Genomic DNA, 19565 nt, shown 5'->3' with positions numbered 1-19565 from the left:
GCCTGATGCTGTGTGTCACTCTGGGCTTTGGGTGTGTGCTCTGCATCAGGGTGGATAAAAATCAATGATTTTTTTTAAAAAAATGATTTTTTTTATTTAAATCAGATTTTTTTGATAAAATGCTTTTTGAGGAAAAAACCTATCTAAAGATAGTTTTAACTAAGCTACATTGTAGCTCAAAGATAGCTCATCATAGAATAGGGATTATAAATTCTAATTCTATAGTATGAGACAATATATTCATGTAATGTTTAAGAAAAGTTTTATAAATGAGTTCTAATAGTACATGGATTAGGGACCCAATTTTATGGGGTTCCACAGGCTTCTGTATAGATTATTTAGGTTAATCTTTCTATGGGACTCAGTGCTCAGTTTAGAAGATACCATCAGAGATGCTTAGTTTTGCAGTTCTCAAACTGTGGATTTGTGTCTCCAAAGGTAACATGCTTGTTGACAGCAAAAATGTTTTAAAATAAATAATATATAGAAGTGAGAAATAACAGACCTCAACCCTATTGTCCCTCTGCAAATTTGTGTACACAGAGTCAATCCCTTACCTCTCTCTAAAAGTGCAAAGTTTCAAAAAGTTCAATGAATAGAAGATTGTTGGGGGTGGAATAGATCTGGACAAGGAGAAGAAGTCTGGAGATAAATGTGAGAAGTGAGGGACATATGCTTGTTTTGTTAAAATATTATATGTTTGCTGTTGAAGAAAAAAATCAGAATACTTAACGTTGTTGTTTTACTTAAATAAAACAATTTAAATGTCTGTCTGGTGGTGTTCTCTTCCTAATACAGCATGGCAAGAAAATCCCCCAAATATTAATGATTAACTTGTTGAATTGGAGATAGTTCATCTCCCAATGACTTCATAAATATCTGCTTCGATTACCTTTGGTAAATGAAATAACCAAACAATCATTCATTTTCTGATATAGCTGTAAAACTAATTTGAAAAGTTTTCAAAATAAATCACTGTTTAAAAATGTATAGTGTGTACCTTCTAAAAATGAAACCTACATCTATCTCTGAGTTGTGAAGAATATGTATTAAGGTTATAACAACCAACAAGAATGCACTTTTAGGTAGAAAACCAGGATTAAATCAAGTCTTCCTGACTAGTGATTTAAATCAATTTGATTTAAATCAAATCCACCCTGCTCTGCATGCTGTGTGTGTTACTGTGAGTACAGGTTGTGTACTGTGTTACTCTGGGTAAAGGCTGTGTATGCTACAGGCAGCTGTGTGTTGCTCTGGGTATGTATTGTGTACTGGGCATGGTGTGTGTTGGCCTGGGTATTGAATGTGTACTCTGCATGCTCTGTGTTGTGCTTTTTGTGGATTGCAGACTCTGCCTGGTGTGTGTTGCCCTGCGTATGGACTGTGTATGCTTCATGCTGCCATGTGTTACTCTGCGTATTCTGTATTGCCCTGGGTATGGATCTCTTCATGAAGTGTGGTGCCCTGGGTATAGATCATGTACTCTGTATGCTGTCGTTGCACCAGGGATCACTGCTGTATACTCTCTTGTTGTGTAAAAAGAAAAGGAGGACTTGTGGCACCTTAGAGACCAACCAATTTATTTGAGCATAAGCTTTCGTGAGCTACAGCTCACTTCATCGGATGCAGTGTTACACTGCGGGTAATACTGAATGTGTACTCTGTTATGTGTTACTCAGTGCAGTGTGTTACCTGAGGTATGACTGCATCTGTAGCTTAAGTGCTGTGTCGTTCTGTTTTACCTCTAAACTCCTAGGAACTAAAACCACACCGTTTTGTGTGGCTCTGTTCTGTAATAAAACACCAGTTTGATGGAGTAGTAGAATTAGTGACCACATTTATTCTGTTTGGACATTTACAATAACATATAAATAACCAACAGTGCTTCATGATTAGAAAAATTAACCCATTTTTGTTCACTTCAGATCATTTCATTGTGCCTAATGTAGCACAGTCATAATATCATATTACTCTTGAGACAGAACTTCTAGGGTATTGTCTGGTTCTCACCACTATGTTCCCTTTCCCATCCATTCTCACACACACACACAAACAAATAAAATCAAGAAAAATAAACTAAGGGTAACTAAGAAGAGGATGTTCACAAAGTGTTGAAAATTAAGTTACAATAAACAGCGTAATCTAAATTGCCCGGTTTACTATAGGCTGTTGCTTACTAATAACCTGCTTCATATATGAACAAGATAGTCTACTTTGGATTTATTAAACCTTTAGTTTCTCTTCTCTCTTATTTAGTTTTTCTTCTGATCTTTACAAATAACTATTTTACATTACAGAATTCCTGGATTTGTATGATTTATTGGTCTGTGCAATTTTGATCAACAGCAGTGATGGGCCAGAATTAAAACTCCGTGTTAAATTCTCCTCCATTGGAACTTTAGAGGTTTGCATAAAATGAGATCTGGATCCCAACCAGAACTCAATGAATCTTTAGTTTGGTTGTTCTCTAATCACTAGTAGAGAAGTGTACAGCGTATAACTTGAGGTAGGAAGATGTGGGGGAGAAGGTGCCCCATTGTGTTTGAGTAATATGCTTCAGAATAATGTGGACCCTCTAGTGTATCAGAACTTACATTCTGACCTTATATGAGACTCTTAGGCCAGTCTCAGTTAAACCAGTATAAATCTGGAGTAACTGCATTAATGAATAGTATTTAGCACTATAAAAGCATTTCTCACCCAAGCATCTCAAATCACTTTGCAAAAAAGGTTAATGCATCATTATCCAGGTGAGGAAACTGAGGCACAGAGTGGTCACGTGACTAGCTCACATGGTTTCGATCAACGGGTGTTTTCCCATGCAAAATGTTTTGTTGACAAATTTCCAACCTGCTCTAACCATGACATCATACTGCCATGTCTGCTAAACCGAACTTGTGAACGTTTGGGATTGGCCGATTCACAGTGAGGCAGATCTGGTTCTTGCCACCCCTTCCCCAGGCCTAGTACAAATGGAAATTATTTGCACTGGAGTTCCCTGAGGATTAAAGAAGTTGAATAACATTCCCTAAGAGGCAGAGTTGGGAAGTAACTGAAATAAATCTTCGTCCTGCAGACAGAAAGCATATGATTGTCTAGAGATTCTTTACTGCCATTGCAGATTTCTTCAGAACTTCTTCAGATCTTCTGGTCCAAATGACAGGGGCAGGAGCTCTTGAAGAGTCTTGACTATATAGGTCCCATCTGGCTTTGTCATGTAAATGTCCCAGTCTCTACTGAACTAGAAGAAGAGTCAGAGAACTGTCTGTGAATCACACTTGTGCAGAACTGTGAATTGTTCATTGGTATTTACCAAATAGCGAAAACTAGTTAAATAAACCATAAGCAGAAACAATATGTGTGTTTTAAAAAAATGTGGTATCTGTCAAAGTGGCTGGCCATTCTTTTTATGTTTCATTGTCCCATATGATGGTCCTGCACGTCAACCCAGAGGTGGCTGCATTTCACGGGTGGGTGAAGCAATTACTGATCTTTTTATTATATTATTTTTATAGTGCACACAGGCCCTGATCCTGTGATCAAATGTGTCCTGTGCCCAGGTAGATCCAAATGCAGGATCAATGCCAAAGCATGCCCAGCGCTTTACAGATATGCAATAAGACAAAGTCACTGCCATGAAGAGCTTACTCTTGAAGGCCACGATCATGCAAATTATTCCTTATGGGTTGATCCCTGCACCTACGGGCAGTCCGCTTTGCACAGGCTCAGGAATCTACCCACCCAGAACTTCAGGAGCAGAGGCTAAAAACGCAGTCATAAAGAGAGTCACACTCCTATAGCTAGTCTTGCACAGAGTCATTTGCTAGAATATTTGCAGAAAGTGGGGGGTGAACACAGTTAAAGTAAATTCAATTAAAATGAGTATTCTGTTAACTTTTTTTTTTACTGCAGCCGGCACCTGGCTCATTGCCCATTAGATTTTGCCATTGTTCGGCATGTTAACACTTGGCTATTTGGCTTGTGTTTGGTTTGTTTCACCATCTTCCTTTTTTCTTTTTGTTTATTCTTATTGGGGTTTGTTTGTTTGCTTAATGCTTTTGTATTTTCCTAACATTAACTTTGCCTATTCCGACCCCTTTCTCTCCCTGTTCCTATCCTGAGCCTTCTGCCGTGTTTTACACCAAGAGCTCCTTAACCCTCCTTCCAGCTCCCTGCCTGAAGGTCACATCTGCCCACTTGTTCCACTTTAGGCTCTTGGCAAGTTCTTAAAGCAACCTCTTTCTTGGTGCAAAGTTTGGAGGCCTTTATAATATAAGCACATTAATGAAACTCTGAGCAACCTTTTAAAGCCTCTACCAGTTGCTAGATTAGAGCCTGATACTTCATTTCTTGGAGAGCCAAAATTGGCTTAAACCTCCAAAGGGAATTTCAGATGCATAAAGTACACGGGATCAGGCCCTCAGGGAACTTTACCTTTGAAATAATGCTGCTTATCCATGTAGGGAATCTGCCATCAGTTAAACATTAGCCATTAAAGTCATGCTGAAAACATTAAAAGCAGCTTCATGAAGAAAATGAACTCTGTGGCGGCTCCTAAGAGCCCTGTGTTTCAAAATACTATAGCATTCTACAGTAATGGCCCTAAATGCTGCAGGCTGAATCTCGAGCTGACTTCTGCAGATAGGCAGGACCCAAATGCAATGGAAATGTTGCATCCTTGCTGCATTGGCAGACTATGTAACACAGGGAGCCCCCAGGCTGAACTCTGAACCCCTCCTGCATCTCTGCAGTCCATGTGGCCTCAACCAGAGGGGGGTGGGGGGAATGGATGCTTTGGTGACATAGCTAATAGATTTCTGCAGTGCCCCAAACCCTGTGCTTGAGGGGAGCACCAGTCCTTATCTGATACTTCCCCCAGTATCCACAAGCTGAGTGCCTAGAAAACCCCAAAGTATATGCTGGGGCCAAGGATTCCTTGCCTCATCTCTGTCATGTTTCCGTGCATTTTTACCTGAACAGAGCCCTTGCACTCCAGCTTGGCTCCCTTTTCATGCTTTGGTCCTGGAATAATGCAATTGTGAGCTGTAGGGTCAAATCTGGCTCTAGCGTAAGCTGCATTGAAGCCACACCTACTTACACCAGAGCTAAACTTTCCTTCTGTTTCTGCCCTTGAAAACACACTGTGGTCAGCACTCAAGGGATCAATATTGTTTCCAAACTTGGAAGCCCTTGTTTACTGACCCAAGAGCTTCCCTCTCCTTTTGTCATTCTCTACATTCCCAGCTTGGAGCTGTGGGGTGCAGGAAGTGGGACGCTCACAATTTTGCACATCTCAGAATGTTTCCTTACTCTGCAAACTTTTGAGCTATGTCCCCTGACATTTCAGAGTGAGCATTGTGGGGTCTGAAAGAAACAAATGTTCTCGCCCAGGCAGGTGGGTGGGAATTAAAGCAGTTTAGTTTCAGCTGTTGAAAAAGAAAGCAAAAGTTGTTTACCTCTCTCATTACTTGTCTGCAGGCCCCACAGGGCACAATAAAGTCATCTTCAGTGTTGCTATCAAAGGAGAATAGAATGCAGAGGTCAGTCCAGCTCATGATGGAAAAACTGTCTACAGTTAATGCATCAGATAAATAATGTAGTTAATGCATCAAATAATAACAAACAGTAGTTAGTAAATAGCACTTTGATTGCTCTTTCTTCCCATAAATCCCAACGTGTTTTGCAAAGGAGGGTCAAGATCATTGTCCCTATGTGACAGACGGGGAAACTGAGGAAAAGAGAGGTAAAGTGACTTGCCCAACGTCTCCCAGGACAGTAGCTGTGACAGATAATGCAGCCCCACACATTGCGGACCAGATTGTATTAAATCTATGAATGGTTTATGTATGATTGTGTTGTACTCTATGGGGGAGGGCTATCACAGCACCTACAGGAACTAAAGACCGTGCTGGTGATGGGATATGTGTGTGTGTGTGTGGGGGGTGATTAAGGCAAGTCCCTCTCTAGAAGTTCTTTAACATCAGTGAGGTACCACTCCCTGGAGTGGTTTGCACATACTGATTCAAACTGGGTTTTCCAAAGATTAGCATACAAAGAAAGGACTTTTTGGTATAAAGGGATGCCCTTGAACTGATACAGTGCTTGCCTACTGATCCAGCAAATATACAGGACCAAAGGGGGCCCCACCCAGGCGGAAGGGTTGGAAATACTTGGGCTTACTAGGGTCTCATAAGACTGATGAGTGACTCCTGTTATATCTGGTGTGTGTTTTATTGTTTTTATTATGGTTTCTCTGTGGTGCTTTTACCTTAAGAATAAATGTGCTCACTCTGTAAGGCATTCTCTCCAGCCCTCAAATCATTTTTGTGGCTCTCTTCTGCACCCTCTCCAATTTTTCAACATTTTTTTAAAAATGTGGCCACCAGAACTGGATGGTGTATGCCAGTATTGGTCTCACCAATGGCGTGTTCAGATACATTCACCTCTCTCCTCCCACTCAGTACTCCCCGGGTTATAAATCTGAGGATGGTATTGGCCTTTTTGTCACAGCATCACACTGGGGACTCATGTTGAGTTGCTTGTCCACTATGTCTTCTTTTCAGAACCACTGCTTTCCAGGATACAGTCCCCTACACAACAGCACACAGGGAGGTTCTATGGAGCTGGGCTCCACACTGCACAGGGTTCAGATGCAGGGAACATTACAAGGCTGGGAAAATCCACTCCAGGCTTTTACTACCCGGACCTGCAGTAAATCCCCACAGATTTGTGAGTTTGGAGGGGTGAGGGCGGGAGGGTTGATACCACATGGGCAGCAACTTTCTCCCTGGCCATGACCTTGTCATGTCTTCCCAAAACCCCCAGAGGTTTCCGTGGAAAGAGGGGATGTTGCTATTTATGTGCATCTCATCCTCTTCTGCATACATTGGCCATTCTGTGCTGGTATTTATTCCGTTTTCATCCCTTACTGGGAGAACCCCATAGGGAAAGCATTGGCCCATTAGTTTGGACTTTACTAGGATTCTGACACCTGTGTATCTATCTCCAAGTATCTGAAAGGTGTGAAGATCAAGGAAGGCATGAGAATCATTTGGGGATGGGGGGACATAAGATTATATTACTAGGAGTAACGGTGTGAAGTGAAAGAATGGTGCATTTCAAATGAATATTAGGATCAGCTTTCTAACCACAAAGTCTGTTAGGATGTGAAATACCCTCCTGAGGGAGGTGTTGGAAGGCATTTAAAAAACAAGCCTGGACAAAGCACTCAGGAGTACCTCGTAGCTAACAACTCTGCACGGGATGAACTACATAAGCATATAGCTTTTACTCCTTTCTAGTGTTGATGATCATTGTGTGTAGACAAGGGATCTGCTCCTTAGCAAGCACCAGGTTAATATAAATATAGAAACCTGCTCATTATCCCTAGAAATATTCATGAACATTTGAAAGGAGAGACTAAAACAAAGAGAGGATGTCGGGTGATTGTTAAAATTCAAACCTACAATTTCTCTCTCTTCATTATCCCTTTTCATGAATGTGGCCCCTTTGTTCTGAATAAAATTAATTCCTTAGCTCTGGTTACTGACATGGATTGTTCCCAAGTAGTATAATTTGACATCTCTTCTGCTTTTAGTCTATTAGGACAAAATGTTCTCAACAACTCCTCACTTGCTCTGTATCAAGCCAATAATTAGGAGCCAATAGACACATCATACAACATAAGCTCACAGTAAGGACGAACTAAATAGCAGCCTCCAGTTTTAGGTGACCAATTTGAAAGTCTCAACTAGATTTCTAGGATGGTTGCATTCAATCTTTAGTTAAAGGCCCACAGCTGATTTTTGCATCTCCCTTGGGTGCTCACTTGGGCCTGGATTGTGCAAACTGGACCTCTGTGCCCTGCTGAGTCCTGTGAGGTCCTGCACAGATCAGTTTGCGGGATCAGGGTCCCTCAAATGGTCCTACTCACTTCTGTGGGACTATCTGCATGAGTAAGGGCTGGCAGGACCCGGACCTCGGTCTTAAAAGCGGTTGCAATGTAGTTTAATGATAATCTCGCAAAACAAAACTCTCTAATCACTTTTTTCTCCCAGTCTTCAAAGTTGATGCTGCAAAAATTAGGTAAAAGGGAAAGCTCATTTTGAAAGGATGGCAATTTCCTCTTGCCACCACCCAGAGCTGTACGTGCCTGTGTGTTTAGAGCGCACGAAGTAGAGAATTAGAGGAACAAAAGTGTTGCGCAGGTTTCCTGTCCAAGCACATTCTGAAATGATTCAAAGGGATATGATTCAGAGCTGTCACTTACCTAGCAATGGCCATGGCTCTGAAATTCACGTACCCTTCTGATACGGCTTTCTGAATGGCGGTGCGTTCAGCACATATCCCCAAGGGGTAGCAGGCGTTTTCTACATTGCAGCCTAAAGGAAACACAGAGCACGTTGTTACTTTTCAGACTTGTCTGACAATAAATACAGTCTCAGCTACCGATGCAGTGCCCTTCATCCAGGAGTGCTCTACAAGGTCACGGACAGGAATCACTGCACCCAGCACTGGGGTGGCGCACGCACAGCCGCATGACACAGCAGTGTGAGGGGAAGTGGAGAGCGTGGTGCCCAGCTGAAATTGCAGATGGGATTTAGGGAGGCAGAATGTAATTACTCACACTGCAAAACGGCCAGACCCCTATGGGCTAAACCGCCTAATTATGCCCCTAATTATGCCCAGCTATGAGAGCACTGTATATCTGTATACATGTAAACACAGAGTTAAGGGATACAGTGCCAGTAGATGGCCCTCAAAAATACATAGCCGAATTGTTGAGTTTTGTAGGACCAAGAATACTTTTTGTGGCACGCTGCGAATGGCTTCTTTTGTGCAGCTTTTTACATTAGCTCTTAAAATGCACTAGTACAGGGGTGGGCAAACTACAGCGCAGGGGCCACATCCGGCCTTCAGACGTTTTAATCTGGCTCTCGAGCTCCTGCCGGGGAGTGGGGTCGGGGGCTTGCTCTGCATGGCTCCCAGAAGCAGTGGCACGTCCCCGCTCCGGCTCCTATGCGTATGGGCAGCCAGGGGGCTCCACGCACTGCCTCTGCCCCAAGCGCCGCCCCTGCAGTTCCCATTGGCCAGCAAACAGGGCCAATGGGAGCTGCAGGGGCGGCACCTGCAGATAGGACAGCGCACAGAGCCACCTGGCCATGCCTCTGCATAGGAGCTGGATGGGGGACATGCCGCTGCTCCCGGGAACTGCTTGAGGTAAGCACCACCCGGAGCCTTGACTCCAACCCCCTCCTGAGCCCCAACCCCTTGCTCGAGCCCTGATCCCCCTCCTGCCCTCCAAACCCCTCGGTCCCACCCTCCTGCACCCCTGAGCCCGAACCCTCAGCCAGAGCCCTCACCCCCCAGCTGCACTCCTGCCCCAGCCCGAAGCACCCTCCCACAGCCTGAACTCCTAATTTCTGGCCCCATCCCAGAGCCCGCAGCCCCAGCCGGAGCCCTCGCCCCCTTCCGCATCCCAACCCCCAATTTCGTGAGCATTCATGGCCCACCATACAATTTCCATACCTAGATGTGGCCCTCTAGCCAAAAAGTTTGCCCGGCCCTGCACTAGTATAACATAAATCAATATTTAAAATAAGTAATAATTAATGACATGGGACCTGTCAAGGTTCTTTCCCCACTCTGAACTCTAGGGTACAGATGTAGGGCCCTGCATGAAAAACCCCCTAAGCTTATTTTTACCAGCTTAGGTTAAAACTTCCCCAAGGTACAAACTATTTTACCTTTTGTCCCTGGACCTTATTGCTGCCACCACCAAGCGTTTAACAAATATAACAGGGAAAGAGCCCACTTGGAAATGTCCTTCCTCCCCAAATCCCCCCCAAGCCCTACACCCCCTTTCCTGGGGAAGGCTTGATAAAAATCCTCACCAATTTGCATAGGTGAACACAGAACCAAACCCTTGGATCTTAAGAACAATGAAAAAGCAATCAGGTTCTTAAAAGAAGAATTTTAATTAAAGAAAAAGTAAAAGAATCACTTCTGTAAAATGAGGGTGGTAAATACCTTACAGGGTAATCAGATTCAAAACATAGAGAATCCCTCTAGTCAAAACCTTAAGTTACAAAAACAGGAAAATACATTCCATTCAGCACAACTTATTTTATCAGCCATTTAAACAAAACAGAATCTAATGCATATCTAACTAAATTGCTTATTAACCCTTTACAGGAGTTCTGATCTGCATTCCTGCTCTGGTCCCGGCAAAAGACAACACAGACAGAGAGAGCCCTTTGTTCCCCCCAGCTTTGAAAGTATCTTGTCTCCTCATTGGTCCTTTTGGTCAGATGCCAGCGAGGTTATCTTAGCTTCTTAAACCTTTACAGGTGAAAGGGTTTTTCCTCTGGCCAGGAGGGATTTAAAGGTGTTTACCCTTCCCTTTATATTTATGACAGGACCTTTTAAGGCTATAGGCCAAATTCAGCATTGGTGTTAGCTGGCACAACTCCATTGAAGTCAATGGAGTCATGCTCTTTAAGCTTGCAGCGAATTTTGACCTTCAGAAGACAGCCCTTCCGGCACTGGGGTTCCGCTACCACCACAACAGGGGGCGGGTATCGGACTGACCCAGACAGAAGAATTCACCCACTGAATTACCAGCACCACTTTTAACAGCACTCAGAATTGTGATAGCAGCTCCCTCTCTTCATGCAATCAGCAGAATCCTCCGTTCAATGGCATTCAATGGGGTTAGATCACCAGAGTCCCAAAGTTAAAGTGCATTTCAGTAGTTCTGGCCATTCAGCCTTTGTCTTTCTTTAGTATTTAATTGCCTCCTTGGATGACTGCTTTGTTATGGGGATGCAGGTGCAAGGTATTTTATACAGGGTTTGTTATTTTAAGTACTATATGGTCCTGAGACAGCAAAGCACTTAAGCACGTGCCTAATTTTAAGAAAGCAAGTAAAGTTCAGTATGTGCATAAATGTTTGCACGATCTTGAGCCCTTGATTTGCTGAGCACCTGCGACTTCAGCTGAAATCAATGAGCCCCGCAGGTGCTCAGCACCTCTGAAAAGTAAGCTGTAAAGGCACACTGCAGGTTTGCTGATGAAAGGAAGAAAAAGGATCCTAAAGGCACAATATCCAGACTTTTTCCCATTGGATAATTATTTGCAAATACACCTGTACTGCCAACAGATCCTGGTCGTCGACGGGGGGGATCGAACCTGGGACCTCTGGAGCTGAGTTCATGAGCGGGATCGAACCTGGGACCTCTGGAGCTAAGTTCATGAGCCTCTACTGCATGAGCTAAAAGCCACCTGACTCTTAGCTAAGGCTGCAGAGCAGACTCATTGAACTCCCTCAGAGTGGACTCAGTGCCACGAGGTGGGACAAACGCCACACCCAGAAGGTGTGTGGGTTACACATATTTTTCATTATTTACTTAGCTCTAACCATGAAACCTTCAGAAAAGTAGGTAGGTCTGCCCCTGAGCCCAGCTGGCTCCTGTCAGAAAGGGAGGTGAAGTCTCCTGGCTCCCCTCTTTTTCATTCTCCCGGGAGTGAAGTGATAGTGCTGGAGTCTCCAAACCCATCTCTTTTTGACCCTTTCCTTCAACAGGCCCCAGTTTCTGATTGCACAGGGACCTGGGAAGAACCCCCAAGGGCCATCCCCATCCAAGGCAAGATCAGGCATGTCTCCCAGCCCCACAGCATTGTCTCTTTTGTCACTATGACAAAGAGATGCCTCATAGTTCACTATCCTAAGAGGAAATCCCCATCCTGCCCAGATGTCTCAACTTTGACCAGGCATAGAGGAAACCTAGCCCAGGCTTAGCCAGCATCACGGAGGAGCTGTGACTCCAGTGGGCTCTCCCAGCCCTGACTTGTTTTGCAGCAAAGATTTGAATGCAGTCCAGGAGATCAGACAGTAGCCTCTTGTTGCTCAGCAAGGGAGAGCAATATGGCACAGGCAGGCAGGGCAGAATGGCATAGTCAGTGCGATCTGCTCTGACCCCTGACATATGCAGGATTGCCAGCCTCAGCCTTTCAAGACTCATGATTCTTTGCACTGCAATAGCCGTTAGGAGCCCCAGTTATAGGCCAGGACCCCACCGCAGTAAGTGCCCACAAACACAGAATGAAAAAATGGTTCCTTCCTGAAAGCTTACGTTCCATAAGACAAGAAATGGGCCGATATAGACAGATGGGACAGTACCAGGAAACACAGACAAAAATAATGAGTCAGGCCCCCCAGATTGGCTTGAAAATCATAAGATTCTAGCAGTAGTAGATGTGGGGTCTTTTTCTTTGCCTCCTGTGTTTTTGAGCCTTTGGGGGTCGCTTTTTCCAAAAACTTTTGTCTGCAGCCGTGAAGGCTAGAAATGTACTATTACAAAAATGAAAGCTGAGGTTCTCTCATTTCTCGAGGAGCTGGGCTGTTGGAAACATCATGAGACTTGTAAGAGACGCTCAAGGGCTGGCAACGCTGGTGAGTATGCCGTAATTTCCATAGCCTGTGGGCCCCGGCGGGGCACAAACAAGATGGAAGCAAGGGGCTTCCCGGTTTAGTTTCTCTTGCTAGTCCAGGGCTGGAGGAGGAAGGCAGGCCATTGACAGGAAGCAGAACCAGAGACGGATTATAAACTGTGACCCAGTTTGGAAAGGACGGCCCAAATCCAAACCAGCTTACAGCTGCGCAAGGCCAGCACCACATCTTGGGGAAGCAAAGGAGGACGACATGAAGAATACAGGGCAATTTTGCTGTACAGCATTTTGCTCGTGGCACAAACCAGACGCTGCTATCAAACAGTCTCTGCCTTTTCAGGGAGCCCTCACTCCACTGCCTCTGCCTCTTCAGAGACACCTGAATCTCTGGGAGAGCATCGGGCCCAGCTCTTCAGGAGCTGAGGTGTTACCGTATGGGGAAGCGCGGCCCTTACTTACCAGAGAAGATCTTCCCATCGCAAGTCAGTAGCGCCGCTCCCACTGGGAAGTGACTATATGGACAGTAAGCAGATTTCTTTGCTTCCTTGCAGACGTTCAACAGGAGATGAATTTGCTCATGTCCCACGGGGGAGGCTGTTGAATTGGAGACGTTCGGATGATTCCCCCTGGAACAGTCGTACTGCACCTGGGCCATGGTTACGCTCACGGGTATCTGCAGGACTTCTCCTCTTTGCAACTGCAGCCAGTGAGGGGAAAAACAGGTATGAGCAAGAGGAAGTGCCAGTCTCCACTCCTGAAGAAAGTATGTGTGTAAATATGTGTGTGTGTGTGTGTGTGTGTGTGTGATAAACTGACTCATAGTGTGGATGTGGAGGACGTGTCTCTGAGTGCCAGCGAGTGGAGGATTTGCATGTGTCTTCCTCTTGAGTGTGTGTGTTGCAATTCTGCTCTCTCACTCTCATCCTCTGTCAGTGGCTCTGTGATTTTCCTGTGTTGCGTATCCCTCTAGCTCAGGAGTCTAACGGTCAGCTCAGCTCTCACTAAGTGCGAGCGTGCGTTCCCAGGCCTGGCTGCACTCTCCCTCTCAGAGTGTGTAGGACAGGGTGGAGTCATGGGCAGTTTGTGAGGCGTGCTCTACGTTCTCACCAGTATCTCTGCACTGGTGCGCACGCTGTCTCCATGAGGTGGGTCCAGAGCAAATCAGTGCACTTGATCGCCCTCCTCTCTCTGCAATGGAGCTGTCCTTCTCCACCCCGGCCAGTCTGTCTCCCCACTGCTGTGCCTCTGTGGGAGCAAGCTGGGGCTGAGGATGAGCATGTACCTTTGGTAGGACTCTCTGCTTGAAAAGGAGCTTTCAGGGAAGGAGCCGTCCCATGACAATGCAGCAACAAAGAAGCAACAAGCTCCAGCTTGGAGGGCTCTGCATTCATCCTCACAGCGACAGGCTTCCCACACGATTGGCTAAAGCCTGCAATGCCCTGGCCGCCTGGCTCTGATTGGCTCTGCATGAGCAAAAGCAGCTTCCACCCTCTGAGGTCCGAGCTGGTTCTCAAAGTGCCTTTCGGCTAGTGGAACCGCTGGAGAGCTGTCAGAGAGTGCCACCCACTTTATGCCCAGCTCTGCAGTCCCCCCCTCCTTTCAGTGCATCAGCCTGGGGCATTTTGCCAGGAGGTGAATTGGCCTTGGGAGGAAATTCAGGGGGCGCAGAGGAAAATCTGCAAGGAAATACCAGGACTACAGAAACAACAACGCGGAGTCCTTGTGGCACCTTAGAGACTAACAAATGTATTTGGGCATAAACTTTTGTGGGCTATAATCCACTTTGATGAGGTGGGTTTTAGCCTACGAAAGCTTATGCCCAAATAAATTTGTTAGTCTCTAAGGTGCCACAAGGATTCCGCGTTGTTTTTGCTGATACAGACTAACACGGCTACCCCTCTGAAAAAGGACTACAGACACTCAGTGACAAACCCGAGCTGATGGTGAGAGATAGGTAGGCCAGGGGGGCTGGAACAGTTTTTATAGTGGGGGTGCTGAGAGCCATTGAACCGAACTGTAAACCCTGGATATAATGGAAACCACTTCAAGCCAGGGGGTGCAGCAGCACCCCTAGTTCCAGCACCTATGAAGACTTGGAAGGACATCAGTATCTGTCAGTAAATGTCAATTTCCCCATAAAAACACAAACCGATGAAATAATATTTCCAGCAATAATCATCTAAAATGTACAGATAGGCAAAGTAAGAAAAACACTGCTTGAGAACGCATTAAGGTTTGATTTCAGGATATTTACTGTGTATATTTTGACATGTGACATTATCTGATTGTGTCTAACGGTTATAAAGGTTTAACTTTTTGAATCTCGGGGTCTACGGTCATTAAATAATTAATATCTGATCTCCCCTATTATCTGACACATCCTCCCCCCACCATGATTTCCCACAACTGTGAAAATTTAAATTGGAAAAAAAATGCTTAAAAATACTCGATATTATCTATCAAAATGATAAAAAAATAAAAATCAAATTCTGCCAAGCCTAGAGATAGGGCACGTTTGCCAAGAGTTCGGTACCCAAACTGAGGCAAGGAGCCAGCATGTACCCCGGCTTAGGGTGATCAGATAGCAACTATGAAAGAACAGGGGGTGGGGGGTAATAGGTGCTTATATAAGAAAAAGTCCCAAAAACCAGGACTATCCCTTTAAAAATGGAACATCTGGTCACCCTACCTGCACTGAGCTCTCAAAAATTGGCCGGTAGGGCCCAGTTGTCACACGTCCCGAGCACCCACAACTCCTACTGAAAGCACAGGGAGTGCTCGGCAGCTCTGTGACTCTAGGCCAACGTTTCTCACATGTGGCCAGCGTGGCCGCATGTGGCCACCAGGGGCTTTTTGTTTGGCCCCAACAGCCTCCTGGGTGGTGATCGGGGGAGCACGGGACAAAGTATTGGCCCCTCCCCCTCCCTCCTTGTTGCTCCTGGATGTGGCTCCCCTGCACTGCCTCTGGAGAGAGGTGGGGCGCAACACTGCAGGAGCAAGGTGAGTTCTTGACGCACCCTGGGGGGACGGGGTTTGGGCAGCAGGCTGCAGTGGTGGGACTTCAGGATCCTGGCTGTGCGGCCCTGGGCTGCAACCGCGGGGCAGCGGGTACTGACCCTCCCGGCTCTGGCCACACGGCCCTGGCCTCCAGCTGCGGGGCTTCAGACTCCAGCCCCTGGTTCTGGCTCCGTGGCAGCAGACGCTGGCTCCTGGCTCCAGTCCCGGGCTCCTGCCACGCAGTGGCAGGCATTGGCCACAGACGCCGACGCCAGCCCCGGCCGCAGGCTCCCACCACAAGGCTTTGGGTGCCAATCCCTGGCTCTGGCCACGGGGCAGCAGGTGCTGATCCCCGGCTCCGGCCACAGAGCTTAGTCGGCCTCTGGTCCCCAGTTCCGGCCACGCAGTGGCAGGCACCGACCGACTGCTCTGTTCCAGGGCTCTTGCCACGCGGTGGCAGGAGCTGGCCCTGGATGCCAGCCCCTGGCCGCACAGCAGTGAGCGCCGACTCCAGCCACGCAGCAGTGGCGAGCGCTGACTCCTGACTCCAGCCACACACTCCTGGGCTCCAGCATCCAGCTCCGGGTTCTGGCTGCGGGCACTGAGCCCCAGCCCTGGCCACAGGGCAGCAGACACCTGGCTCTGGCCATGCAACAGTGGGGCTCATCACCCATCCCCATTGCCCCTGTGTCCATCCAGGCCCCCGCTGCCTCCCACAGCAGCTGTCAGCTATATCCAACACACCCTCCCCACCAGAACCCTGCTGCCGTCTTGGCCTTGCATCCATCCACGCCATTGTCCTGGGCCCCCACTGCCTCCCCTGGCCCCGCATCCATCCCACCATCGCCTCTGGCCCCTGCTGCCTCTCCCTTCAGCCCCCGCATCCAGGGCTCAATGGGTCCTGGAGGCTTGCTGAGAAAAGTGATATTAACAAACATGCAAATATCACGTTTCACAGCAGACTTACTAGCTATCTGTGAAAAGTGATACTCGTATGTTTGTTAATATCACTTTTCATAGCCTCCGGGGTAGCGACTAAGTGTGCTCTGATATTAACAAATATACAAATATCACTTTTCATAGCAAGCCCCAGGAATTATTAAGCCCTGGATGTATGTGTGGGCGGGGGGGTGTGTGTGAGGGGGGGCACTGAAGGGGAAGTCAGCATTATTTTTGTTACTGAATCTGCCAAAAAAGCCTACAAATATACATTACAATGATTTGGATGTGAATCGGTGCATATATAATTGTCCTTCCTAAAGTTAATTAAGTATTTTAGGCGGAAAGTGTCAGTGCAGCCACCAGTGAGTGTATGGGTATAGCTTTCTGGTAAAACTGCAGTGCTCAGCCAGGCATGCCCTGAAAGATGCTATGGTTAAATATTTCTGTGACCTTAAAGGACTCCCTCCCACAGACCAGATTTTGCAACAGACCTGACCTTGGGTTCTTCTCCCTCGAATGAATAACCCTGACAACTCAATGAATTCCTTGGGGCCGGGCAGGGTCTCTACCTGGGCCCCTACGAACAAGCATGACGTCATTTGACATCCCATTGTGCTCGCTACTCTGATATAAGTGGCTAGACAAGGTGCATAGAGGGGAAGGGGAATAATTTGACTGTTTGGGAGGCAGTGTGGGAAGGTCGGGTCATAGGACTGGGTTGAACCTCAGGCTGGGGCATTTTCTGTGTACTTTGTGGTTATAAACACTAACCCCGGAGGAAGACACCTTGCTGACTGCAGCTGTTTTCCTGCTGAATCATTCTGCCAGCTTACCTTGTGTATGAGGAAACAACTCTCTCTCATTAGACTGTCCCTCAATAAGGCCACCTCGGTGATTTACAGGCAAAGTTGAATATCTAAATAACGAATACAAGGGCTACTGTACTGATCATACTATTCCAGCTGCTGTTTATTCCATTAAAAATTACTCTCCTCCCCCACCCCCCATTAAAGCATAGAGACTTCTGATTCATGATGATAAATGCACTCGTTATCTCTGAAAGGTTCGGTAGAAAGCAGGCAGTCATTCTGCTCCTGCTTGGCATTTAGCTAGATGGTTACTTTTAATGATAGCATTTTGCCCAGGCTCAACCCAGGAAAGGCAAGTTAGCTCCAAAATGCAGCTTTAACCAGTTATTGCTGTTATTATGATCCGTCGTATTGCCGTGCTGCCTACCAGCTCCAGCTGGGATCAGAGCCCTCTTAGTGCTAGCTGCTGCCCAAACTCCCAACCCAATTTCCCACTGAAAAGGGGTTCGATGGAAAATGTTCGACCAGCCCTATAAGAAAACACTCTCTGCCCTTAGAACGGTACCATTTAAATAGACAAGAGAGAGAAAAGGTGGGGGTGGGAGGGGAAAACCATGGAACAGAGTGTGGATGTGACTTACTCAAGGTCATGCAGCAAGGCGGAGACAGCACCAAGATTAGCAGTCTGGCTCCCACCGTTGTGAGGTACCCATGGGAGAACGTTGCCCCTTCGGAGAGAGAGTTACAGTTTTAGATGAAAAGAAATTTACACTCAAAGTATCAGTTTTCCTAGAATTTTTTTAAAAATTTTTCATCAGAAAATTGAAAATTTCCTGTCCAAACACTGAACAACGTCTGATTGTTTTATTTTTTATTAAAAGTCAAAATTTTCCACTGAAAGCTTTGATGAAATTTCTGTTTTGATTGAAATTCTCTGCAGAATTTTTTCCCCAACCAGCTCTAATCCCTTGCTGGGTGTTTGTGCAGCACCGAGCACCAGAGGGCTCCGATCTTGGCTGCAGCCTGTTGTGGGGGGCTGCTTTGTAATGAAGTCTTCACTTTCAGTTTAAAATGCAGCTACTGAGGAAGCCCAGGGCTCAGGATCATGGTACATGGAGAGCACATAGAAATAGACAAGCAGGTACCTCAGAGGTGCGGCATGGGTGTGAAAGATGGCCAGGGGGCACTCTCTGTTTCCACTGGTGCCTGGCACGTACACGTCAGAGCCGTGACTGGGGAGGACAGGCAAGTGAATCCAACTGAACACCAGACTCTGTACACAAGGGTGTCTGCACATGGGTACGCACATTGTAAGCTCAAATGCTTCTCTCTCGCCAACAGAAGCTGGTCCAATGGAAGATATTACCTCCCCCACCTTGTCTCTATAGGATAATAGGGGCTCCGTCCTGCAGCCGGCAGGACCGACCCTGATAGAAACTCACTCTCATCCGCTCCCTTAGGCATTCTTTCAGATCTGCTCCTGCCAGGGGTTTACTCCCTTGTCACACGCTCTTCTGTGGAAGTGGCGCCCTGCGTGCAGCACCAGGGTCCTTCACCATGGGAAAGTCGGTGCTCGGACTCTGACGCAGGCTCAGGTAGAGGGGGCTGAGCTGAGGGCAGCTCTCGCTGAAGGCCCAGTGCCTGTAATAATTAACCAACAGGATCAAGAGCATTATGGGTAACCCAAGTGACAGGTAAAATGAACAGGTGTGTCAGATGAGAGCGGAGTAAGTTCCTCCTCCTTCCGTGAAAAATCCCCTCCAGGACTTCCCCTGGAATTTCCTAATAAACCCAGGCCAACTTCTGCCCTCCTTGGGCTTGGCCTTTCATGCCTCTTGAATCCCTTTTGCTGTTCCTCCACTGAACACCGCCCAGGGCTTTCTCCTGGAAGTCCGGATTGTGTCCGTTTATCAGGGCTTGCCCCTGCAGCCCGCTTCACTCCCAGTGACTGCCCTAGGTCTCCCTTGGTTGCTTGCCAACCTTCTCTACTCCGGCTGGGATCCCAGCTGGTCTATTGACTTTCTCTCATCCTGGAGAGTGACTGCAGACTCTCTCCTTGCCTGCAGCCCTCTTCTGCTGTCAACTTCCTCAGTTTATAGTCCTCTGCCAGCCCCTTCTCTGCTGAATTTCACCCTCAGTTAAGCCTGCCTCTCCCAGTATGTCAGCTGGCTTCCCACATTAACCCTTTTAGAGCCTGGGTGATGTGCACACCCATCATCACACTGCTATCTGACTGGTTTGCCACACGCTGCGGGAAGCTGTGTCCAACCTGCCTTGGCTGACACACATCTCCTGGGAGCATTCAGTTAACCATCTATTGCCCACGGCTGGAGAAACTTGTCGTCACCCACTGCCAGTTATAGATCC

At 46.8% G+C, this 19565-nt stretch overlaps 1 protein-coding gene across 6 annotated transcripts; it reads right to left on the bottom strand.

Annotated features, from left to right (window-relative positions):
- Positions 1–1820: 1820 nt before the first annotated feature.
- Positions 1821–18926, bottom strand: CDA (cytidine deaminase). 6 transcript variants are annotated; one of them, XM_043531829.1, is made up of 7 exons: positions 18344–18926; positions 17840–17926; positions 17223–17305; positions 12910–13147; positions 8270–8381; positions 5457–5514; positions 1821–3241 (listed from the first exon to the last, which is right to left on the bottom strand). In XM_043531829.1, the coding sequence occupies exons 3-7, from the start codon at positions 17250–17252 to the stop codon at positions 3128–3130; spliced, it is 552 nt and encodes a 183-aa protein (XP_043387764.1). In that variant the 5' UTR covers positions 17253–17305; positions 17840–17926; positions 18344–18926; the 3' UTR covers positions 1821–3127. The 6 variants fall into 6 exon arrangements, with proteins under 6 accessions (XP_043387764.1, XP_043387765.1, XP_043387766.1 ...); XM_043531830.1 differs by having other exon boundaries at positions 18641–18926; XM_043531831.1 differs by lacking the exon at positions 17223–17305 and having other exon boundaries at positions 18344–18908.
- Positions 18927–19565: the final 639 nt, after the last annotated feature.

The sequence above is a fragment of the Chelonia mydas genome, chromosome 18, assembly GCF_015237465.2.
Source record: "Chelonia mydas isolate rCheMyd1 chromosome 18, rCheMyd1.pri.v2, whole genome shotgun sequence".
Taxonomy (NCBI): Eukaryota; Metazoa; Chordata; order Testudines; family Cheloniidae; genus Chelonia; species Chelonia mydas.
This window is presented reverse-complemented; position numbering and strand designations above follow the sequence as displayed.

Bases quoted from the DNA above. Each gene is read 5' to 3' on its own strand.
- CDA (XM_007067717.4), bottom strand. From the start codon at position 13,270: ATGAGTCAGTTTATCACACACACACACACACACACACACACATATTTA. The intron at 8,382-12,909 runs GTAAGTAAGGGC...TGTTTCCTTTAG, and splicing joins CGATGGGAAGATCTTCTCTG to GCTGCAATGTAGAAAACGCC. The intron at 3,242-5,456 runs GTAAACAACTTT...CTCTTCTTCTAG, and splicing joins GCAGACAAGTAATGAGAGAG to TTCAGTAGAGACTGGGACAT.